The sequence below is a fragment of the Oncorhynchus nerka genome, linkage group LG1 (genome assembly GCF_034236695.1).
Source record: "Oncorhynchus nerka isolate Pitt River linkage group LG1, Oner_Uvic_2.0, whole genome shotgun sequence".
Lineage (NCBI taxonomy): Eukaryota > Metazoa > Chordata > Actinopteri > Salmoniformes > Salmonidae > Oncorhynchus > Oncorhynchus nerka.
Genome location: NC_088396.1, coordinates 35,622,645 through 35,648,388, shown reverse-complemented (window position 1 = coordinate 35,648,388; position 25,744 = coordinate 35,622,645). Strand labels below are relative to the sequence as shown.

Here is a 25,744-nt window from a genome sequence, read left to right as displayed (position 1 = left end):
CTTTATAGGCATCAAAAGTAGTGCCATTTAGGGTGTAGCCTCTGTTTCTGCCCACCAGTCTAACAGTGTAGCAGAGAGGATGAAAGCCAGACATCATGCAGAGCGACAACGATCTCTTCATTCTCCCTGTTACTTAAATCAAGCCGCTTACCCAGATTTAGAGGTGTGGGAATGCATGTGTGACTCATAAGGAGTGTGTGTGTGTGGCGGGCGCTTTCGTTTGAGGTACAGGTCTTTAACAGCCCCCGTCTCTTTCTTTCTCTCCTCTCCTTTTATCTCCTCCCTTCTCATCCTCTACTCCGGCCCTGTGGAGAGAGGGAGAGAGGAGGATGAAAGGGGACAGCATCTGCTGGGACCACCTCCCTGATTCCAGCCTTCTAGTGTAGTCTCCCTCTCTACCGTCCCTAATAAGCACCACACACACACACACACACACACACACACACACACACACACACACACACACACACACACACACACCCCCTGAGGAGTGCTACTCAGCATGGCTGGCAACACTTTCTCCTTTCCTTCTGCCCTGGGATCTATAGACCAGGATGAAACCCTATTCCCTATATAGTGCACTACATTAACCAGGGATAGTGCACTATAAAGGGAAAAGGGTTCCATTTGGGATGCATCTCTATAGACCCACAGCCACGGAGACCTGTGGAGAGCCTTGTCTCATTTCCTCACTCTAATTGTGTTTTGTGTAGATCGCATCTTATATGCCACCATGCAGAAAACACTTAATTTGTCTGAAGACTACTGTGATGAAGTGGAGATCTTTGTGTTTAGTTAATCAGTGTATCCAGTGTTTCCCATGCTTATCTCTGCATAAGGGTATGCATACACACGTACACACAAATGTATGCATGCAAGCACACACACACACACACACACACACACACACACACACACACACATATGCACAGACACGTACGCACACATACACACTCAGAGATTCAGAAAGTGTGTTTCACAACATTAAGCGGACAGAGTCAAGATCATGTTAATCTATGTGTTTTCAGAGAAGCCAGATTAAGAAATGCTGACACACACAATCACACTCTGCAGAAGCGTTCATGTCTGTCTGCCCCTGTACTGACAGAACCATCCTTAGTGAGAAATGTTGAGTTGAAAAATGTAATTGAGAGCAAATGCCTCAGTGTTCGATAAGAGAAAAGCATTGAGGCACAGCTGATTTACTGTAGTATCTTTTCATTTCTTATTTGAGACCTAAAAACATGCGATGGCTCTCATGTGGTCTCCTGTATACACAGACATCTACCCCCCTGTGTTAATGTTAGTTGACCATCCAAAGCCTGACCTTTTGTATGAGACTATGCCCCAGTTCTTTTCTAAGAATTGTTTCATGTTGAAATATGACCTTATGTCTAGTAGCCTGCAGGTAGATCGTACGTATAGTGGTTATGACATGCACCTGTCTTTGGGTGGATGAGAGAGATCAGAGTAAAAACCAAGAAGAAAGAAACCAAGATAATACACACACAATCACTGTTCATGCAACACTGAACTATGCATGAGAGCACCAGCTGTTCCGGATGACCGTGTGATCTCACCTTCCATAGCCTATGTGAGTAAGAACTTTACACAGGCTACATCCGCATAACATCACTAAGGAATTAACATTGTGCAGACAAACCAACACAGTTGTGAAGAGAGAGCGACAACAGCTATTCCCCCTCAGGAGGCTGAAAATATTTAGGATAGGCCCTCATGTCCTCAAACAATTCTACAGCGGCACAATTCAGAGCAGCTTGACTGGCTGCATCACCGCTTGGTACGGCAACTGCAAGGCACCCAACCGCAAGGCGCTACAGAGGGTGGTGAGTAAGGGCCAGTACATCACTGGGGCCGAACTCCCTGCCATCCAGGACCTCTATACCAGGTGATTTCAGAGGAAAGACCAAAAAATGTACTAAGACTCCAGCCAGTGCACCAAGTCTGGAACCAACAGGACCCTGAACAGCTTCTACCCGCAAACCATTAGACTGCTAAATAAGACTACTAAATAGCTAATCAAATGACCACCCGGACTATCTACATTTACCCTTTGTTGCACTTACTCTCTTGAACTGACACTATGCACACACACTGGGCTCTACCACACATTCACACATACTTACACTGACACGCCAACACACACATACACACCCACACACTACATATGCCCACACGCACATAACATGCACACACATGCTTACTGACGCAACTCACACACACACACACACACACACACACACTGCAGCTTAGTCTATGATCTATTCTGTTGCCTAGTCACTTTATCCTTACCTTTATGTACATAACTACCTCAATTACCTCATACCGCTGCACATTGACTCGGTACTGGTACTCCCTGTATACAGCCATGTTATTTTGACTTGTTTTTGTTATTCGATGTTTATTTATTCCTCGGGTCACTATTTCTAAGTTTTTTTATTATCTATATCTTTAATTGGCATTTTCGAAAAGGACCCAGGAGTAATAATTTCACTGTTAGTCTTCACCTATTGTTTAGGAAGCATGTCACAAATACAATTGGATTTGATTTGATTTCTAGTTTTTGTGTATTCTTACACACATATGTATGGTATGTGGTAACTTATTTCCCATTTCAGTCCGTCTATCCTCTCTCATTCAGGTCTTCCACTGTGTTTCGAGTGTCATGGAGTTTTGTTGTGGTGATTGTGATGTACGTACCTTGCGGGGGTAGCTCATCATTGAGACTGACAAGAGAGTGCCGCGCTGTCACAAACCATCACTGTCAAACACAACACAACACATCCAGACGCAGCCTGCGTGACACTCACTATGAGCACCGTGACTTCACTGTGACTTCTCAAAGTCACCAAGCAGGACTTGTATAGTACTGTATGGAGACAGAATCAACTGCTTTATTCACATAAGACTGATTCTGATACTCCTACTCTGACATTCAGGTTGCACTTTACATTATAGCACAGAATAAAGTGGTAATAACATGGCATGATATGGAGATGTAAACTGTAATTCAACTTACATGAATGGGATGTCAAAGCCCTAAAGATAGTCAGGTACATGTTATCAGAGAGATCCTAGAAACAACCCAAATAGTGTACTGAGTATGAACTGAAGGGCACAGAAGAGGAATTAACACTTCAGATACCAATACATTGTTCCCTAAGTGTGTTAAACCAAACACCATTTGGTGATGTCACCTAAGAAACCATTTCCAGTAGCCCGTGGTGCTAAAGCTGAGAAAATAAAAACATCTTCATCCTCCTGTTAAACAGATAAGTGAAGTATGGAAGAAACACACCCCAATCTGTAGGTTCGATGAAAGGCAAGCAGCCGGCTACAGGGTGTTTGAACTTGCTCCCTCCCCTATTTGAAATGAGCTCCAAAGACACTAGGAAGTGGAGGGTGGGAGCAGACACACTAACACACGTCTTGGAGCAATGCACTGGGGAATGGGAATGTCATGTGAAGTCATCGACCAGCCCATGGACCCTTTAAGGAGCCCCTGTGGGAGTTGAAGTGCCACATTTAAACTAGAGCTAAAACACCTGTTGATACACACAACTCTTCAGAGACATGACATGCATAAAGCTACGCGAGGCAAGGTGATATGAGTATATGTGGGATAACCCTGTATCTCTTCATTCATTTAGAAGGGTCTGTTTTATGGTAGGTTCAGTAACCACCCCCACAGTATCAACCACAAAGAGATACAGTAGATCTCTAAACAGGATCTCACCAGAGACCAAAATCAATATGTTCACCCCAATGTAGTCATGGAACTCTGAGAGGTGGTGACATAGAGAGCTGTGGTCCATACGGCTCATTATCTACATCAGGGATGTGTAAACTTTAATGGGGGTGAGGGCCACAACATATTTGAGCGGCAGCAGTGGCTCGTAGGTCAGTAGAACCACATCCATACTAACATATGCAGTCAGTTATTCTACCCATTTTCCATGAGGTGGAGATAAATGAGTTATAAAACTGCGAAATCTTAATGAATATTTGGTCTATTTGCCATAGGGTGGTGAGAATCATTTGCAGTTTTTAATATGATATCTGAGTGAGAGTCACTAACAGAATCAATGTGGACGCTCCGATTGGTGATTCGACCATGATTACTACAAGTTTAGGTTTCTGGCTAGACTAACTTATGAATCAAACATGTTTTAGCTGACATGGGATAATTAAGTGACTGATGGTGACTGACATAACAAGAGAAAAGCTGCTGATGTACAACCAAATTTAGAAATTTCACCTGGTGTATTCTACTATTCTATTCTACTATTCTTTCAACATTAAGTTGAAACCCCGACTGAGTTTTTGGAAATTGATCCGCGGGTCTACTGGCTGTCATTTGCCCATCTCTGATTTACATTGATGAAAGACAACGACAGGGATAGCATTGTCAAAATGTTGAACCTATTTCACAGATACTATATTTATAAGGGTGATATGTATGGTAAACATATTTTGAGTCACTTTGTACGTTTAAATTGGTCTCCTTCTGGTTGTACAATATGATTTGTATATGCGCACCAACACACACACATGGACACACAAACAAACACAAGCAACTCTATACGTATGAAGAGGTAATCATGCTAACACGTGTTCAGTCTACCCACCCTTACAACCTTATCACTCTCTCTCTCTGACCATCTCTCTCTCCCTCTCGCTATCTCTCCCCTTTCTCTCCTCTTTCTCTTTCTCTTGCACTCTCTCTCGCTCTCTCTCTCTCCCCTTTCTCTCCTCTTTCTCTTCATCCTCTCTCTCTCTCCCTCTGAACAGGTGGAGTTTTAATTATGCATGAAAATATACAGGGACCCTTTCCGATCCACTTGACTGCTCTCCTCCTCCTGCTATGTACCCCGCCACGGCTGCTCTACCTTTCTCTTCTGTTATCTCTTTCTCCTTCACTCCCTCTCCTTCTCCCTTTCTCTTTGTGTTCTCCTTCACTACTCTCTCTCTCTCTCTCTCTCTCTCTCTCTCTCCTCCTTCACTCCCCCTCTCTCCTCGTTCCCCTTCTCACTCCTCACCTCTTTTGAGGATTGAAGGACTCAATTTCAAAGCTGGGCACGTCTCAGAGACTGAAGTGAGGGTTTTGTTCCGCTGCCCGGCACACTTCCACTCACAAACGCCTAGGCAAGCGTTGGGAGGGAGGAAGAAATCCCACTTAATCTACTGAATCTGCCCTATTCTGTTCTCTTCTGTTCTGTTCTCTCTTCCAGGACTATGACTTAGCTAGTAGTCCATGGATATTCAGGATATTCAGTTACTTCTACCTAAGCCTCCTTTATCAGCATTCTGTATGATATATGCGTTTCTCTTTTGCCCCCCTTCTCACTCTTTATCTCGCTCTCTCCTTCAGTACCACCCATATAACATACATTAGCAGTTTAACTGTGTCAGTATCTGACTCCTTTTATTTAATCAATAACAGCATAATATTATTATTTGCATACTGATTACCTTTGTGTTAGTATGCCAGACCGTCCTATAACACTGATAATCACACTAACTCTTAGCCCTACATGGGGGGATGTTCTGTTCCCTCTCCTCTCCATATGTGATGGTCTGCATTACCTGTTGGTTTCCAAAAATTCTAGCACCCTCAGGTTCCCTTCACCTCCTGATAAATCTGCATTACAATACAATGTGTTCATAACATTACAATGCAGGGCACACCACATACTATAGTACCAATCCACAGTTATTTTATGACACAGCCCACAGATATAGTATGACACAGCCCACAGATATCGTATGACACAGCCATCAGATATAATATGACACAGCCCACAGCTAAAATACAACATATCAAATCAAATTAAATCAAATGTATTTATATAGCCCTTCATACATCAGCTGATATCTCAATGTGCTGTACAGAAACCCAGCCTAAAACCCCAAACAGCAAGCAATGCAGGTGTAGCAGCACGGTGGCTAGGAAAAACTCCCTAGAATGGCCAAAACCTAGGAAGAAACCTAGAGAGGAACCAGGCTAGTGGCCAGTCCTCTTCTGGCTGTGCCGGGTATAGATTATAACAGAACATGGCCAAGATGTTCAAATGTTCATAAATGACCAGCATGGTCCAATAATAATAAGGCAGAACATTTGAAACTGGAGCAACAGCACGGCCAGCTGGACTGGGGACAGCAAGGAGTCATCATGCCAGGTAGTCCTGATGCATGGTACTAGGGCTCAGGTCCTCCGAGAGAGAGAAAGAAAGAGAGAATTAGAGAGAGCATGCTTAAATTCACACAGGACACCGGATAGGACAGGAGAAGTACTCCAAATATAACAAACTGACCCTAGCCCCCCAACACAAACTACTGCAGCATAAATACTGGAGGCTGAGACAGGAGGGTTCAGGAGACACTGTGGCCCCATCCGATGATACCCCCCGGACAGGAACTAACAGGAAGGATATAACCCCACCCACTTTGCCAAAGCACAGCCCTCACACCCCTAGAGGGATATCTTCAACCTCCAACTTCCCATCCTGAGACAAGGCCGAGTATAGCCCACAAAGATCTCCACCAGCCAATGTAGGTGGCCATGGTCCTCTGTACCTCAATTGGTAGACTATGGCTCTTGTGATGCCAGGATAGTGTGTTGGATTCCTGGGACCACCCATATGTAAAAAAAAATATATGCCTTGGATTAAAGCGTCTGCTAAGTGGCATATACAGTTGACGTAGGAAGTTTACATACACCTTAGTCAAATACATTTAAACTTTTCACAATTCCTGACATTTAATCCTAGTAAAAATTCCTCGTTTTAGGTCAGATAGGATCAACACTATTTTAAAATATGTAAAATGTCAGAATAATAGTAGAGAGAATGATTTATTTCAGCTTTTATTTCTTTCATCACATTCCCAATGGGTCAGACGTTTACATACACTCAATTAGTATTTGGTAGCATTGCCTTTAAATTGGTTAACTTGGGTCAAATGTTTCGGGTAGCCTTCCACAAGCTTCCCACAATAACTTTTGGCCCATTCTTCCTGACAGAGCTGGTGTAACTGAGTTAAGTTTTTAGGCCTCCTTTCTTGCACACGCTTTTTCAGTTCTGCCCACACATTTTCTGTAGGATTGAGGTCTGGGTTTTGTGATTGCCACTCCAATACCTTGACTTTGTTGTCCTTGAGCCATTTTGCCACAACTTTGGAAGTATGCTTGGGGTCATTGTCCATTTGGAAGACCCATTTGTGACCAAGCTTTAACTTCATGACTGATGTCTTGAGATGTTGCTTAAATATATCCACAATTTTCCCTCCCTCATGATGCCATCTATTGCAGTTGCGAACCGTAGTCTGGCTTTTTTATGGTGATTATGGAGCAGTGGCTTCTTCCTTGCTGAGCAGCCTTTCAGATTGTGTTGATATAGGACTTGTTTTACTGTGGTACAGATACTTTTGTACCTGTTTCCTCCAGCATCTTCACAAGGTCGTTTGCTGTTGTTCTCGGATTGATTTGTACTTTTCAATCCAAAGTACGTTCATCTCTAGGAGACAGAGCACATTTACATCATTTACATTTAAGTCATTTAGCAGACGCTCTTATCCAGAGCGACTTACAAATTGGGCACGTCTCCTTCCTGAGCGATATGACGGCTGTGTGGTCCCATTATGTTTATATTTGCATACTATTGTTTGTACAGATGAACGTGGTACCTTCAGGCGTTTGGAAATTGCTCCCAAGGATGAACCAGAGTTATGGAGGTCAACCATTTTTTGTCTGAAGACTTGGTTGATTTCTTTTGATTTTCCCATGATGTCAAGAAAAGAGGCACTAAGTTTGAAGGTAGGCCTTGAAATACATCCACAGGTACACCTCCAATTTACTCAAATGATGTCAATTAGCCTTTCGAAAGCTTCTAAAGCCATGACATAATTTTCTGGAATAATTCATAATGTGATTATATTTCACTGTAAAAAAAATTAAGTGCTTGTAACACTAAAACTAGTGGCAACTGAGCTGCCACCACCTTAATTAAAGGAACCAAAACCTTAACTTTGCTGGAGTAGTGAAACACATGGTTGTGAGGGTATTGGGACAGATTTAAGGGGTTCTGAAACATTCATCTTGAGTTGTTCTGAGGTGTTCTGAAACATTCATCCTGAGTTGTTCTGAAACATTCATCCTGAGGGGTTCTGAAACATTCATCCTGAGGTGTTCTGAGGTGTTCTGAAACATTCAACCTGAGTGGTTCTGAAACATTCATCCTGAGGTGTTCTGAAACATTCATCCTGAGGTGTTCTGAAACATTCATCCTGAGTTGTTCTGAAACATTCATCCTGAGGGGTTCTGAAACATTAATCCTGAGGGGTTCTGAAACATTCATCCTGAGGTGTTCTGAAACATTCATCCTGAGGTGTTCTGAGGTGTTCTGAAACATTCATCCTGAGTTGTTCTGAAACATTCATCCTGAGGGGTTCTGAAACATTCATCCTGAGGTGTTCTGAAACATTCATCCTGAGGGGTTCTGAAACATTCATCCTGAGGTGTTCTGAGACATTCATCCTGAGGGGTTCTGAAACATTCATCGTGAGGGGTTCTGAAACATTCATCTTGAGTTGTTCTGAGGTGTTCTGAAACATTCATCCTGAGTTGTTCTGAAACATTCATCCTGAGGGGTTCTGAAACATTCATCCTGAGGTGTTCTGAGGTGTTCTGAAACATTCATCCTGAGGGGTTCTGAAACATTCATCCTGAGGGGTTCTGAAACATTCATCCTGAGGTGTTCTGAAACATTCATCCTGAGGTGTTCTGAGACATTCATCCTGAGGGGTTCTGAAACATTCATCGTGAGGGGTTCTGAAACATTCATCTTGAGTTGTTCTGAGGTGTTCTGAAACATTCATCCTGAGTTGTTCTGAAACATTCATCCTGAGGGGTTCTGAAACATTCATCCTGAGGTGTTCTGAGGTGTTCTGAAACATTCAACCTGAGTGGTTCTGAAACATTCATCCTGAGGTGTTCTGAAACATTCATCCTGAGGTGTTCTGAAACATTCATCCTGAGTTGTTCTGAAACATTCATCCTGAGGGGTTCTGAAACATTCATCCTGAGGGGTTCTGAAACATTCATCCTGAGGTGTTCTGAAACATTCATCCTGAGGTGTTCTGAAACATTCATCCTGAGGGGTTCTGAAACATTCATCGTGAGGGGTTCTGAAACATTCATCCTGATGTGTTTTTAAACATTCATCCTGAGGTCTTCTGAAACATTCATCCTGAGGTGTTCTGAGGTGTTCTGAAACATTCATCCTGAGGGGTTCTGAGGTGTTCTGACACATGTCAGGAAGTGAGGTGGAAACTGGAGGGTTGTAGGTATCTAATCCTAGATGCCATTGTCTCCATTTGAGCCCTTGATCAAGACACTTAACCTCCCACAACAACTGCTCCATGGCCGCCCAGCGTGGCAGCCTCCCTGCTCCATCCTGTGTGGTCTTCTGGAGGGGCCGTCGGATAAAGGGAAGTCATGTTTTGGTTGGAACTTGTACAATTGATGAATAAAGTGATTTTTGACAACGCAAACCTCTTGGCATTCTGTGGTATTGTTGTAATATTGGTTAACCCAGAACTTTTTAAATTTTATTTTACCTTTATTTTACTAGGCAAGTCAGTTTAGAACAAATTCTTATTTTCAATGACGGTCTAGGAACAGTGGGTTAACTGCCTGTTCAGGGGCAGAACGACAGATTTGTACCTTGTCAGCTCGGGGATTCGAACTTGCAACCTTTCGGTTACTAGTCCAAAGCTCTAAGCACTAGGCTACCCTGCCGCCCCTAAAAGCTTGTGTAATCTGGTCAGCAGAGTGATTTATTTTCGGGGTCCATATGTGTTATAAATTGGGAGTTCCGGTTTGCGAAGTCTCCACACTCGCATAAGGAAACTTTCAGCCAAAGGTTGCTAGGTAACTAGTACAGGAAGTTCTATTTGCTCCTGGTTGTTGCGTGGTCTGGCAGTGAGTACAGACTGTGAGAACACACACACACACACACACACATTGAATGACAGACAGGCAGAGTTGGAGGGAGGGAGTCTGAGGGAGCCACTGTGCCCAAAGCAGGGTCACTGTTTTCCGACCCGAGCTGGTCCCCAAATAGTCTTAGCTTGAGCCCCAGAGTCATTAGAAGACGAGGAGGGTGACCTCCAAGACCACAGTGTGGTGCTGTGTGTCTGTGTCTGATTGGTTGAGCACAGGATCCAGGCTTATGGAGTTGATTGTCAATGGCTACACACACAGACACACAGCAGGATGTTATACCAGTGTATTAGCTAGCTGAACCTACACACCCACAACTCCAGTCCTTAAGCAGATGGTCTGTCTCTGCTCCTGCAGCTCTCTTCCTGGAATATAATGAATACAAGAATGTGTAGGAAAGGTTTTTGCCCAAAATAGAACCTTATTCTCTTTATTGTTTTATTGTGAACCTGATGTTCCTGACTAGTGACCTGATGTTCCTGACTAGATGGTCTGATGTTCCTGACTAGATGGAGTAGTTTGTTATTTACTAAACAGATGACTAACGAGGACTCTGATTGTGTTCCAAATGACATCCTATCCCCTATATAGTGCACTACGTTTGACCAGGGCCCTATGGGTGTATTTTGGGACACAGACGATGTGTCTCTCTGAGCACTGGGTGGAAAAGACTTAAATAGCTGCCATCCATGCCCATTATGTGACTGTGGTTGATCTAGACAGCACCGTGACTGCTCCTGCAACTTCTGGGCCTTGCTTGGACTGACGACTATAGGGCCTGACAGCTGTCAGTAATGGGGGTCTGAACCTGAGCAGTGGTGGCAGCAGCAACAGTGGTGGTTGCAGACTCCTTAGGATGCAGTTTAGTGTGCTTGCGAGTGTGCATGCCTGTGTGCTTTTGCGAGTGTGTATGTGTGTGTGTGTGGCTGTGTGCGTGGCGGAGGCCTGTTGCTGTGATTATTGTCACTGTTGGCATTAGCGCTGTGAGAGACCTGCCCTGTCCTTTCCCCGCTGTCTCCGTCAACCTCCAAAATGGCACAATATTCCCTAAATTGTTCACTATAGTGCACCATATTGACTAGGGCCTATTGGGCACTGGTCTAAAGTAGTGCACTTTGTAGCGAATAAGGTGCCATTTGGGACTCATCCTCACTTTGTCTGTCACCTCTAATGACAGCTACCATGACAGGAAGGGGGATGAGAGGAGGGCGGTCGTGTCACTTTGATTCATACCAGCTCTGGCTGGGTGGGTTCGTAAAGTCTCCGCGGTCATTATCCTTTCTAAATGACATTTAAGTGTGAAGCAATGGTGATGCTGATGTCCTCTTGCTTCACCCTGGTACCTAGTGGAGTGGACACAAGCTTGGAGCAGAAAGTTTTAGCAAAGTCTTCCTTGACCCCCGTGGGGTTTCCCCCTCACATGTGTTCATTGTGACTGAGTGGATAGGTGGAAATTACCTTATGATGAATCAGTTTTCAAAGCTGCTCTGTCTACTTTAGCCTGATCTCAGATCTGTAGTCGTTGTCATTCATGAAATCCCTAGGAGTTGGGAAAACATCACAAACAGATCAGGACAAAACATATCTGGGACCAAGCTATCTATGTCTGACTGTCTCCGTGGCTCTTGTTTCGTGTTGCTGTGTCTGATGTTCTCCCTGTCACCTCTCTCCTCTTCCAGTCTATCCGGGAGGTGACAGGCTATGTGCTGGTGGCTCTGAACCAGTTTGACTACCTGCCGCTGGAGAACCTGAGGATCATCAGAGGAACTAAGATGTATGAAGACCGCTACGCTCTGGCGATCTTCCTCAACTACCGCAGAGATGGGAACTTTGGCCTGCGCCAACTGGGACTGAAGAACCTCACAGGTATGTGTCTAAGATGGCTATCCTGTCTCTGTGTCTCCTCTGTCTGAAGCTCTGAAAGCTCTGAAATCTTTCATTTCCTCTTTTCAGAGACATACCGTCCTGCTACTAACTTCAGTGAAATCCTGTCATTGTGTGACTGAGTGTTAAGTCAGAAGCTCTGCTAGAAAATTACTGCAATGAAAGCAGTAAACCAAGGTCTGTGAAGAGGGAACCGAATGTTAGGGTCAATTTAATGAGAATTAAATGCAGTGATCTGATCTTTTAAGAGCTTGTGTCTGTCTAGATGTTAGGTGGTTGGGGATGTACTGTACTGACAGATTTGAATTACATCTCTTGACACTCATAGCGAGAGGAAGACACAGTTGACCAAACTCTGCATCAGAAAGTTTTGTCCAGACTTTCATTTGGCTGAAATGCAATAACACCTTGAGTTAATCTTTCTCACTGGGAATTGACACCTGACCTGGCCTTGGGAAGATGTATGTGTTATATTTTCTATGCTTTGTTTTAGCACCAATATCCACAGAGATCTAACCAGGCTCCGCAAGCTTCGCCTGATCTGTTTGGTCGACCATATGAGTTGGCAAGACAGCACAAACAGATCTGGAACCAGGCTTGCCAATTCCCAGCAGAACCTGATAATGTTAACCAGATGTGGCCCTCTGGTAGGGGTGTTGGTGATGCATGTACAGTACATGCTGGGAAATACAAAGTGTCTAAGCAAATATTACATTTATCATTAACAAGTAGCCTTTTACTTCAACATGGTCTGAAACTAGCCTCTTCTTGCCCTGTAAGCTTCCTCAATATACGTACACACTATTGTAACATTGTTCCATTACCTACAATTACTCTGCAGTCATACATACCCCATCCATTTCCCTGTTTGTTTTTGCGTGAAGTCAGAATGTGTTTTCTATACCTACATACCTGTATTTTTATTGAGTGCATTGCAATTAGGTTGCAATTACATATATCCACGTCACAACATATTTTCTCCTGTGTTAATGACAGCTAGCTCCAAAATAGCCAAGTTACCATGAACGAAGACTGGGGCTTCGTCACAAATTGCACCCTATTCCCTATGGTTCCTGGTCAAAAGTAGTGCACTAAGTAGGAAAAAGGCTGCCATTTGGGAGGCAAGGTAGATAAACAGAGAACAAGAACAGTAATTGCCTGATCCCTCTCAGAGATACCTAGGTAAGACAGGTTACTTAGGATCAGGAAATAGTTATCTTCCCTCGGAATCACTAAAGTAGATTATTATTACTGTTGTTTAGCATATCCCCTCATTCTCATAGCCGCTAAAAGCACTTGTGAAAATGTAGTTATTTTCTACCTCTCCTTTCTCTCTCTCCTCTTTCTCTCTCTCTCTCTCTCTCTCTCTCTCTCTCTCTCTCCCTGTCCATCTCTAGTTTCTCTCTCTGTCTCTTTCTCTTTCTCTCTCTCTCTCTTTCTCTCTCCCTCTCCATCTATTTTTTTTATCTTTCTCTCTCTCGCTCCATCTCTAGTTTTTTTTTCTCTCTTTCTCCATCTGTAGTTTCTCTCTCTCTCTCTCACTCTCAGTCTCTCTATACAGACAGGGTTTTGATGCATTCTCTTCAGATGCTACCATCCTTCCCCTAGCATTTACACAAGCATACTTGACCTTGAAGAATAAGCAGCCAGGAAAAAGGCCCTAAACCTTTTTGAAGTGCAACCATTGTGCTGATTAAACTCAGCAGTTTATGATTATGATGCTATTAAAAGGTGTTCTTGTTTGCTTAATTTGGTAAACGTGTGGCACTAGCATTGTTAAGGTCATATGTACATTTCCCACAGGGATCACAAACACTTACGGCTCTATTCAATCTGCACGACGGATTGCGCGATACACATTATTATGATACGAATTGACATCTGCAGCGTTACCATGAATGCAGTCTCTGCTAATGCGGGAACATTGCCTTTTAATTTCAATCTAGCTGTAGCATTTGAACTTCCATGATACGGCTTGAATACAGCCATTACTAAGTATGTATGCAGTCAAGTAAAAGACTCAGACTAACTGACATAACTTATGTTGTCTTACTACCTCCCAGATGGAGCTGTCCCGATATGTAAACTGCTTGAGGGGAGTTATGCTCGGCACTAATAACATATTCTATGCTGTAGCTATGGAGCTAGTTCTGAGCTATGGTTGTAACCGGAGAAATGAATAACATTTACATTTGATTTATTTAACAGACACTCTTATCCAGAGTGACTTACAGGACCAACTAGGGTTAAGTGCCTTGCTCAAGGGCACAGACAGATTTTTCACCTAGTTGGCTCGGGGTTTCGAAAACAGCAACCTTTCAGTTACTGGCCCAACGGTCTTTAACCGCTAGGCTACCTGCCGCCAGACATCAGGTCTGCATCTAAATTAGCACCATATTCCATATAAAGTTCACTACCCAATCAAAAGAAGTACAATATATAGGGAATAGGGTGCCATTTGGGACACAACCCAGTTTTGTCAGGAGCCCATTAGGTGTTCTGATACAATATTGTGTGACAGGGTCAGTAATTGACAGTTAACCTATAGACCCACATAACTCACTGTCCTGAGAGGCAGAGGATAGAGGTCAGTGTTGGGGTCTGGTGTCTGTCTAGTCAGAGAGAGAGAGAGAGAGAGAGAGAGAGAGAGATGGTCGCTGGTGTGTCTTCACTGAGAGAGATGGAGAGAGAAGGAGAAAGATAGATGGTGAGAAGGAGAGAGAGTGAGAGAAGGAGAGAGATAGATGGGGAGAGAGAGAGAGAGGGGGAGAGAGAGAGATTTGAGAGACAGAGAAAGTAAAATGAATATAGGGATGGAGAGATGGAGCAGGAATTGAAAAGACAACGTCCAGAGATCACACATAGGAGCACAGTGTACTGTATGTTTTCTGTTATGTAACACAGTGTAGGACTAACATTCATTCACCAGATTTTTATACAGCATGAATAGAGCAGTGGGTTTCTGTCTCTCTCCAGGCTCAATCTGACACCGTGAAGAATATAAACCACTACTCTTTGTTCTATTTGGTCTACAAACACACGCACGCAGGCACACATCCACTATACAATTCTGCATTGTCATCTGGCATAATCGGGAGAACATTCATGTACTGTATATATCACCATGTATTTTGTTGGGTAGTACTATACTTATCTTTGAGAAGGATTGAAAATGATATTCATAAAAGGCGTGGACATGTTCACATGTTCATTCGCAAGACATGTTTCCGTTGGGGCAGTTAAGCAATATCAATAATATACATTTAAAAAGAGTCCTATCGAAGAGTCCTATCGAAGAGTCCTATCGAAGAGTCCTATCGAAGAGTCCTATCGAAGAGTCCTATCGAAGAGTCCTATTGAAGAGTCCTATTGAAGAGTCCTATCGAAGAGTCCTATCGAAGAGTCCTATCGCAGAGTCCTATCGAAGAGTCCTATCGAAGAGTCCTATCGAAGAGTCCTATCGAAGAGTCCTATCGAAGAGTCCTATCGAAGAGTCCTATCGAAGAGTCCTATCGAAGAGTCCTATCGAAGAGTCCTATCGAAGAGTCCTATCGAAGAGTCCTATCGCAGAGTCCTATCGAAGAGTCCTATCGAAGAGTCCTATCGAAGAGTCCTATCGAAGAGTCCTATCGAAGAGTCCTATCGAAGAGTCCTATCGAAGAGTCCTATCGAAGAGTCCTATCGCAGAGTCCTATCGAAGAGTCCTATCGAAGAGTCCTATCGAAGAGTCCTATCGAAGAGTCCTATTTGAAGAGTCCTATCGCAGAGTCCTATCGAAGAGTCCTATCGCAGAGTCCTATCGAAGAGTCCTATCGCAGAGTCCTATCGAAGAGTCCTATCGCAGAGTCCTATCGAAGAGTCCTATCGAAGAGTCCTATTGAAGAGTCCTATTGAAGAGTCCTATCGAAGAGTCCTATCGCAGAGTCCTATCGCAGAGTCCTATCGCAGAGTCCTATCGAAGAGTCCTATTTGAAGTCCTATCGCAGAGTCCTATCGAAGAGTCCTATCGAAGAGTCCTATCGAAGAGTCCTATCGAAGAGTCCTATCGAAGAGTCCTATCGAAGAGTCCTATCGAAGAGTCCTATCGAAGAGTCCTATCGAAGAGTCCTATCGAAGAGTCCTATCGAAGAGTCCTATCGAAGAGTCCTATCGAAGAGTCCTATCGAAGAGTCCTATCGCAGAGTCCTATCGAAGAGTCCTATCGCAGAGTCCTATCGAAGAGTCCTATCGCAGAGTCCTATTGAAGGGTCCTATTGAAGAGTCCTATCGCAGAGTCCTATCGCAGAGTCCTATTTGAAGTCCTATCGAAGAGTCCTATCGAAGAGTCCTATCGAAGAGTCCTATCGAAGAGTCCTATCGCAGAGTCCTATCGAAGAGTCCTATCGAAGAGTCCTATCCTATCGCAGAGTCCTATCCCATCGAAGAGTCCTATCGCAGAGTCCTATCGAAGAGTCCTATCGAAGAGTCCTATCGAAGAGTCCTATCGAAGAGTCCTATCGCAGAGTCCTATCGAAGAGTCCTATCGCAGAGTCCTATCGAAGAGTCCTATCGCAGAGTCCTATTGAAGGGTCCTATTGAAGAGTCCTATCGCAGAGTCCTATCGAAGAGTCCTATCGAAGAGTCCTATCGCAGAGTCCTATCGCAGAGTCCTATTGAAGGGTCCTATTGAAGAGTCCTATCGCAGAGTCCTATCGAAGATTCCTATTGAAGAGTCCTATTGAAGAGTCCTATCGCAGAGTCCTATTTGAAGTCCTATCGCAGAGTCCTATCGCAGAGTCCTATCGCAGAGTCCTATCGCAGAGTCCTATTGAAGAGTCCTATTGAAGAGTCCTATTGAAGAGTCCTATTGAAGAGTCCTATTGAAGAGTCCTATCGAAGAGTCCTATTGAAGAGTCCTATCGAAGAGTCCTATTGAAGAGTCCTATCGCAGAGTCCTATTGAAGAGTCCTATTGAAGAGTCCTATTGAAGAGTCCTATCGCAGAGTCCTATCTGGGATACTAGGTTGACCTCGGGTACCACTGAGTGTCCAGAGGCAGACACAGTGAAAAGAGGCAGATTGGTGTTTGAAATGCCATTGTCCCATCCATGTCCCCGGGCCAGTAGTGTGGAGAGGAGGAAGAGGGACTGCACATGCTCTTTTTCTATGTGTCTCTCTTTGTCTCTTTGTATCTATTTTGACACTCTCCTCCACTACTTGTGTGATGCTCATGCTATATCAAGCCTTGGGAGCTGGTCTCAGGGTCTCAGGCTGTGACACATGTGTACACACACACACACACGCGCACACACACACACACACACACCCCACCATCCGAAGACCCCCCCCCCCCTCTCCCCGTCACTGTGGCAAAGACGCCTGGCTCCCCTTTCATCTCCCCGTCATATTATTCTGCCGTTCCTGCTCTCTGTAAAACGATCGATATGATCTATAAGCGACATATACGAGAATAAAGGTTATTAACTACACACAGGGCTAATCTGGAGACGGATAAAACGGACCCCTCGGTATTGGATCCGACCTGAATCCCTAGGAGGTAGAAATTGTCCTGGATAAAATCCATTTGTAGCTGGTATATTTGGATATGGCTGTATTGATTTTTCAGTGGGGTCTGTGTAGGAGACTTTGTAGAAAGAAGGAACACTCATGGGTTTGCTGGGACTGTGTAGTGTGCATCTCAGTCCCTCTGTGGCCCCTTTCAATCAGGCTTCAGTTATCCTTAGTCATCCTTAGGCATATGAAACAGGAAACACACTCAAGTACACTTTAAAACACACTAAGATGAAGCAGTAAGACTTACTAGATCGTTCTGTCTTTTTCTGTATCTTGTCTGTCTCTGTCTTTGTCTCTCTCTCTCTCCATCCACTAGTATCTGTCTTCATATAATCCTCCCCTCTCCCCCGAACAATGTATTGTCCCTAACTGAACCTGCCTGTCCCTATCTGTCTCTCCAGAAGCAGATGATTGGAGTGAATTATATGTCTCCCCCAGCACAGTGACAAGATTTAAACACTGCCACTTTGTTTGACATTTCCAACGTGCAGCTACGGTATGCTTTCCATTTCAGACCAATTAAAGCCATTTTCATGCTTAAGCAAACATTTTTCTTCTGCTTCTCTTCTTTTTCTTTTTTTTGGGAGTCACCATGAACACAACAGTTACTGTAGATAGCAGCTGAGGCAAGTTGAGCTGGGCTCAGTGCATTCACATGGTAATTGCTGCCTGTTGAGTTTTCACAACAATATCCACCTCAATAAAAGAAATAACACAGATGAACATGTCAGTTTACACATTTTCTATTTTTTTTAAAAATATCCCGGCCTGTTTTCCTATAGTTTTGTTCAGTCAGTGTTGCTCATCCATTTATTTTCAATGCTTGTACGCTGCCATTACTCTCTGTCCAAAATAAAAGCATCAAATCTCTTCCCCCATCTGCCAGACACCCTTCTCTCTCTCTCTCCCTACACGGTTAGCTGACACACACACACACGCTGCTCGCACACGACGCCAAGACTGGATCCACTACTCACTCACAGTCCATCTGTTATTTCTCTCTTTTTCACGTTCTCATTCTCTCTCTCGTCTCTTGTCCCTCTTGTTTCTCTTTCTCTCTATATATCTCATCGATGTAAGTTAAACTGGCACATGCACTATATACAAAGCCTACATGTGTATTATTTTACTGTACTCACACCACACACACACACACACACACACACACACACACACACACACACACACACACACACACACAATATTGTGTTCTATCTGCTCTTCATCGCCCTGCATTTTATCAAGGGGAAAATCTTAATGATCATACATTATCTTCAACGAGCTCTGCTCAGTGTTTCGTGAAAGCATCATGGATCATGAAATGGTGAACAGGAGGGATGGAGGGATAGAGGTATAGATGGAAGAATGGGACAAGGTGAAAATAACGAATGAGAGAAATCTGTGACAGTCTCTCCTTGAAGGACTAAGAAGGAGAATCAGTGTATTTGGACAGCAGATCCCTGCCTGGCCCCGGTCTGTCTGAGAAACACCCACAGGAGAGATGAAGGGATGGATGGAGGGAGGGTTGGACGGATAGACAGGACAAGGTGAAAATAAAGGACAAGTGGACTCAGTCTTGTCCTGAAGAGTCTTTGGACAGCCTCTCCCCAGACTGGCCTCTGTCTTTATGAGAAACCCCCACAGGAAGAGAGCTGAGATTAGTTTGTGTCCAAGGCTACATCCCAAAATGGCACCATCTTCCCTTTATAGTGCACTGCTTTTGACTAGAACACTGTGTCTCTGGCATTCTGTTCCACTCTCCACCTCTCCCCTCTCTCTATCTGTCCCCTCTCTCAACCTCTCTTTCTCTTTACTCTCCACCTCTCTCCTCTCTCCTCTCTCCACCCCTCCTTTCTCCTTTCTCCAACTCTCCTCTTTACATATCTCTCCTCTCTCCTCTCTCCACCCCTCCTTTCTCCAATTCTCCACTTCTCCTCTCTCTACATCTCTCCTCTCTCCACCTCGCCACCTCTCATCTCTCTACATCTCTACTCTCCACCTCTCTTTCTCTCCTCCTCTCCTCTCTCCACCTCTCCTCTCTCCACCTCTCCTCTCTCCACTTTTCCTCTCTCTACATCTCTCTACTCTCCACCTCTCTCCTCTCTGCACCTCCCCTCTCTCCTCCTCTCCTCTCTCTACATCTCTCTACTCTCCACCTCTCTCCTCTCTGCACCTCCCCTCTCTCCTCCTCTCCTCTCTCCATCTCTCCTCTCTCTCTCCACCTCTCCCCTCTCTCTCTCCACCTCTTTCCTCTCTCCACTTCTCTCTCCAATTTCCACCTCTCTCTCTCCTCCTCTCCTCTCTCCACCTTTCCTCTCTCCACCTCTCCTCTCTCTCTCCCTCTATCTATCTGTATTCACCTCTCTCCTCTCTCTCTCCACCTCTTTCCTCTCTCCACTTCTCTCTCCAATCTCCACCTCTCTCTCTCTCCAATCTCCACCTCTCTCCTCTCCTCTCGGCTGGCAGCTTCCAGACCTCAGGTCGCTTCCAATTGTGTGTCTAATTGATTACTTCCCATGCAATTACTCCTGTGTCATACTCAATATTTCATTGCTTGGAGGAGGGCAAAAGGGAGTTTTTTGTAAGACGACATTCATATTGTTACATTTTTGAGCTCTCTAACGCAGTTTAGGAACAGCGTGTTAACACCAGCCCAGGGCCGGCGTCCGAACGAATCAGTTGGACGGGCATTTGATAGCAGGTGTACAATTTTTTAAAATGGGTTTCATAATAAAGACATGTAATATAACTGTAAAAATATATTACCTTTTAATAAACACAACCAGTCATGATGTTTTCATCTGATTGTCAAACAAATCACTTTAAAAAGTAGGAGACCTTTGCAGATTAGTCCAAAATAATTCCAGCATCCGAACAGTGCACTCTGCACCTGCAAATGTTCCTTCAATTCACAAGTGGCTGAAGCTAATTCACCTGAGAAAGCATCCGAGCGAGCGAAACAACACCCCTCCGTCGTACTAAACAGATGTAGGATCTTAATTTGATCACTCTTTTGTTGCTGAGAATTTGTGTAGGTTCTTGAGTTCTACAAACTTGTAGGGTATTTGAGGTTTCAAAAGGCTTCTAAAGTTTGTATTTTCATGTCAGATTTGTTTTGCCCTAATAGAAAATGTATCAACCCCTACAAAAATGTTTCATTAAAGACATTGCATATTGACATGCAATACTCCTTATGGCCAGACAGCATCAGATACATCAGATACATGGCACATAGTGAGACAGAGGGGCACTGCTTTGCTCGCTTGGATGCTTTATTTGAGAATGATGTGTATTTCTGTCTGCGTGTGTCTTGCTCAATTAAATGATCAGTATTTAAATATTTTCTTTGGATTGGCAAGGAGGTACGGTAGCGTGAGCCAGGGCCCCTAAGGCCCGCCCACAATGCTGGACCTCTCCAGTCAACACAAACATGGAGTGGTTTCACCCCTAGGTCTTAGGCAAGGAGCAAAGAGCCATTGTCTATAAGGTGACAATACTCAATGACAGTAGGTTTTTCTTTCTTGTGGTGGACATGAAATTATTAGCATGGCTGTGGTTGATATGATTAGCCATTGGGGCATACAGTACATTGACAGTGTGTAGGTTCTTGAGTTCTTCAATTTAAAGCAATAATAAATTGGCTGTGTCCCAATCTCTCCTTTTCTTCCGAAGTGTGCACTTGTTCACTTCCCTTCATGAATTTGAAATAAAATGATTGGTGTATGGAAACTCCCTCTAGCGCATGCCTACACCAATCCAATTCTTTGGAATTTGTGGGGAGTAGTGAACAAGTGGACACTTCAGTAGGAAGGAAAGGATTTGGATGCATAATTGTTTGGAAGAACATGGATTTTTCTCCAAGACAGCAGACTGAAAGAGTATGCATTGACACTGACACGCTTCTCACAATTGAGCATATTGTAGACTAATAATCCATCTGACAATAAGGGCTATTTAGTAACAACATGGCCAACAACACTTTATGCTTTAGTTTCTCCTGCTGTATTTTGCTTACTGGATCCACTTCTCTCATTAATGATCCTATGTGGGAATTGCATAAGCAAGAAATTGGAGAGTTTTATGAAATATTAATGTCCGACAACATAAAGGCCGCATTCTAAATGGAACCCTTCTGCCTATAGGGCACTTATTTTGACCGGATCCATCTGGGCCCTAGTCAAAGGTAGTGCACTACATAGGGGATATCCATTTGAGACACAAATAATGTTAAATCGTCAGCTTCAGAGGGAGCTGACCCGCCAGCCCTCAACAGAAAAAAGTAAAATTGAAAATAATGAAATGTGAGTTTAGTAAAAACAAATCTGTTTCCATCTTGAAGTAAATGGGATAATTAATTCTAAGTAAATTGGGCATTTAGGTCAAGTTTCTGCTTGAAACTCCCAGGTGGGGAAGTGGTCTTGCTCCTACTGCATCTAGTTCTAATATAATAAAACTGATATCTGAAACTACAGTACACTTCACAGAAACACCACCTCTCTTCAGTAGCATTTCTCTTCAATTTCTCTTCACTATCTGAAAGACTCTGAAACACTGTCTGAAACTTTCTCAGCTACCCTGAACATAACAATGAGTACAAAAGGAAGCATAATAATAAAATCCATGTAGCTTTTTCCTATTGCCTCTTCTTAGAGAACAAACAAGACACAAAGAACAAAATAAAAAATGTATAAAAAATTTCCAGGGCCTTCTTTATTTAACATCAAACTTTTGATAGCATGTTTAGGGTAAATCTGTTGGGTAATTACACTGAGATCAAATGGAGAGCACTAGAATTAATGCTAATACTGTATAGCGTTAGTTAGCTCGCTAGCCCCAGCTCAGCACTGCCTGGGCCCCATGGTGGAACCAGAGCCATTAATAATGGATTGGGTGTCATCATTAAGAAACTGAATGATTAAAACATATCTCCCAGCTTCAAGCGGCACTGCCCTTACTTCAAAAAGGCCTATGACATAGGCCTGTACAGTCCCTCTTGTTACAACTACGTTATATATTCAGATATAGAACTGTGCTTTTGCGACTATGTCATTTGGAGGGGGTTGTGTAGCAAATCACCACAAACATGCTATGGCATTAGAAGTGAGGGCTCCATGCTCCACCTTTTACTGCAGGGGGCTAAATTGGTAGTCTTAAACAAATCTACTTTGAAACAAAGATATCCACCTCACACACATGGTTATGGACTTAAAAACAGAAGACACCTACCTGTACCATGTCAGATATAAAGTTGACATGTATTCAATTTTGAGTTTGCATCCCAATATTATACTTTATATACATCACAGAAGACTGAAATATAACCAACTTGTCCCCCCCAAAAAATAATAATGCTATTAATGATGAACAAACTCAATATACTTTAAAATGACTAAAACCAGATGGAAACTGTGTAGAAATGACAATGGACCTACATTCATACAGTTTCTTGACTGTCCAGCTCACTAATAATCACCCAAATTAAAGCTAAGTCAGGGAGCAATAGAAAATTCCTAAAACGATGGATAGACAACTTTTTTTTGTTGCAAATTTTCCTTGCGGCCCTCCGGAACTCTTTGGAGACTGAATGCAGCCCCCAGGGCAAAATGAGTTTCACACCCCTGCCCTGCATTCCTATCTGGCTCTATTAGGAGCCAGTTGCTGATAATGAAGTCATGCGAGAAGTCTGCAGGGAACCATCATTACTACCTCTGACTGATCTGGGACCTGTTAGGACCTGTTAGGACCTGTTAGGTGGAGGGCAGATGAGAAGATGAAAGAGGGGGGCTCCTCTGACTTCTCCACCCGTAACCCATAAGTAAGCCTTGTGTGTGCATATGTACATTTGTACATGCGTAGGCTATGTAAATTGATAATTAAATTAAAGAGAGCAGGCTAGGAAACTAGAGCACTGTGCTGTTCCTGTGCTGTGCTGTGCTGTGCTGTGTTGTGCTGTGTTGTGCTGTGCTGTGCTGTGTTGTGCTGTGTTGTGCTGTGCTGTGTTGTGCTGTGTGCTGTGCTGTGTTGTGCTGTGCTGTGTTGTGCTGTGTTGTGCTGTGCTGTGCTGTGTTGTGCTGTGTTGTGTTGTGCTGTGCTGTGTTGTGCTGTGCTGTGTTGTGCTGTGCTGTGTTGTGCTGTGTTGTGTTGTGCTGTGTTGTGCTGTGTTGTGCTGTGTTGTGCTGTGCTGTGTTGTGTTGTGCTGTGTTGTGGTGCGCTGTGTTGTGCTGTGTTGTGCTGTGTTGTGCTGTGCTGTGTTGCTGTGCTGTGTTGTGCTGTGCTGTGTTGTGTTGTGTTGTGTTGTGCTGTGTTGTGTTGTGTTGTGCTGTGCTCTTCAGACACCAGGGTCTGAATAGTTCACAGCCCCAGCTCAAAGGGACTGAGGGGGCCAGCCTAAATGGACTAACTGATGAGCCCTAGTAGTGTGCCATACTGCACCCCATTCACTTTCATATGAAGGGTCACTAGAACATAGACAGAAGGCTGAGTAACCTCGTGCACCTTCAGTACCCACTGTCTGTCTATTGGCTCTCCAGTTGTCAGGGAATATTTTTGCATGGATTAGATAAACCAGACCAAAACAAAATGTTCCCTCATTAAAAGATCAAATGAGTATGCAAGGAATTTGAATGTCAATTAATCATCAAAACACATTATAGTCCTCCCTCCGGCTATGTTTTAGTTAGCTCTAAACCAGGCCAGTCCGTCACATTCTCAGCCTGGAGGACTATGGGTAAAACCAACATAAACAAAAACCTGACCTGACAACAAGAGACCTATGTTGCAGCGTCCACACTAACATACCATTTAGAATGTATCGAGCATGCATTTGAAGTGGTATACTAGTGTGGATATTGGAAAGTAGCCCAGTGTCATCCATTTTCACGATCAGGATTGTCTGCCCATACGGATGAAGTATCCTTTTTTAAACCCCTGTTGAAGGAGAACTTCCCTGCAATGCAGGAAATGTACAGTGTATTTGAGGTTTAAAAAGCCTTCTGAAGTTTCAACATGGAAATTTCAGACATGATTTTCCTTACTACAAAAATATCAACTTCTACAAAAGTTTAAATTAATTATAATCCACATAATAATTCACATTTCTTGTTGCTGCAGGATTGTTTTTCTGCTGTAGTAAACTTGCTCAAATTAAGATCCTACATCTGTACCATTCCCCTAAAGCTACTGTTCTACCTGCTTTCTAAAACAGGGTGGAGATTATAATTGAAGGCCTCTTTCATGTCCTCGTCCTTGTCCTCATCCTCGTCATCCTCTTCCTCCGCCTGCCTCATTCTCCCTCTTTCTCACCGTACCCACAATGTTATATATCTCTAATGGGAACACATCTCTCCCCAGATCCTGGAAGATGTTAGCTAGCCCTAATGGGAACACATCTCTCTCTCCCCAGACCCTGGAAGATGTTAGCTAGCCCTAATGGGAACACATCTCTCTCTCCCCAGACCCTGGAAGATGTTAGCTAGCCCTAATGGGAACACATCTCTCTCTCCCCAGACCCTGGAAGATGTTAGCTAGCCCTAATGGGAACACATCTCTTCCCAGACCCTGTAAGATGTTAGCTAGCCCTAATGGGAACACATCTCTCCCCAGACCCTGGAGGATGTTATCTAGCCCCAATGGGAACACATCTCTTCCCAGACCCTGGAAGATGTTAGCTAGCCCTAATGGGAACACATCTCTCCCCAGACCCTGGAAGATGTTAGCTAGCCCTAATGGGAACACATCTCTCCCCAGACCCTGGAAGATGTTAACTAGCCCTAATGGGAACGCATCTCTCCCCAGACCCTGGAAGATGTTAGCTAGCCCTAATGGGAACACATTTCATCATCGGAGCACATGGAAATGTTAATGAAACACTTTAGGGTTAAGCCAATTATTCCCGTTCCTGCCAATCACAGGCCTCTCATTTCTGAAATGTCAGTGGTGCCGTGGAGCAGGGGGGGAAAGGGAGAGGGCAAGTGAGGAGGAGCAAGAGCAGGAGTGGGGATATGATGGAATAATGAGGTTTTCTTGGTCAGGGAGGAAAGAGATGGAGAGAGGAGATAAGAAAGAGAAGAGATGGAGGGATGTGGGGGTGAGGAGAGAGAAGAGAGGGTTAAGTGGAGAGAGAGTCTGTGTGTGCATGGCAGTGTGTGTGTGACGAGAGAAGAGGTGTAAAAGAGGATAGACACAAAGGGTTCATGGTCCAACAGGGAAAGGTACTCATTGGGATGAGGAGCTTACATATGACCCCTGTATCAAAGGCCTTTTGTGGTATATCAGTGATTCCGTGAGA

General features: G+C 43.8%; 1 protein-coding gene across 1 annotated transcript in view; it reads left to right on the top strand.

Moving 5' to 3' along the window:
- Positions 1-25,744, top strand: part of LOC115113735 (receptor tyrosine-protein kinase erbB-4-like) — a 305,373-nt gene that overhangs the window by 57,431 nt on the left and 222,198 nt on the right. The window contains exon 3 of the mRNA XM_065013396.1: positions 11,701-11,887. Coding sequence (XP_064869468.1) covers positions 11,701-11,887 — 187 coding nt within the window. The remainder of the gene's footprint in view (positions 1-11,700; positions 11,888-25,744) is intronic.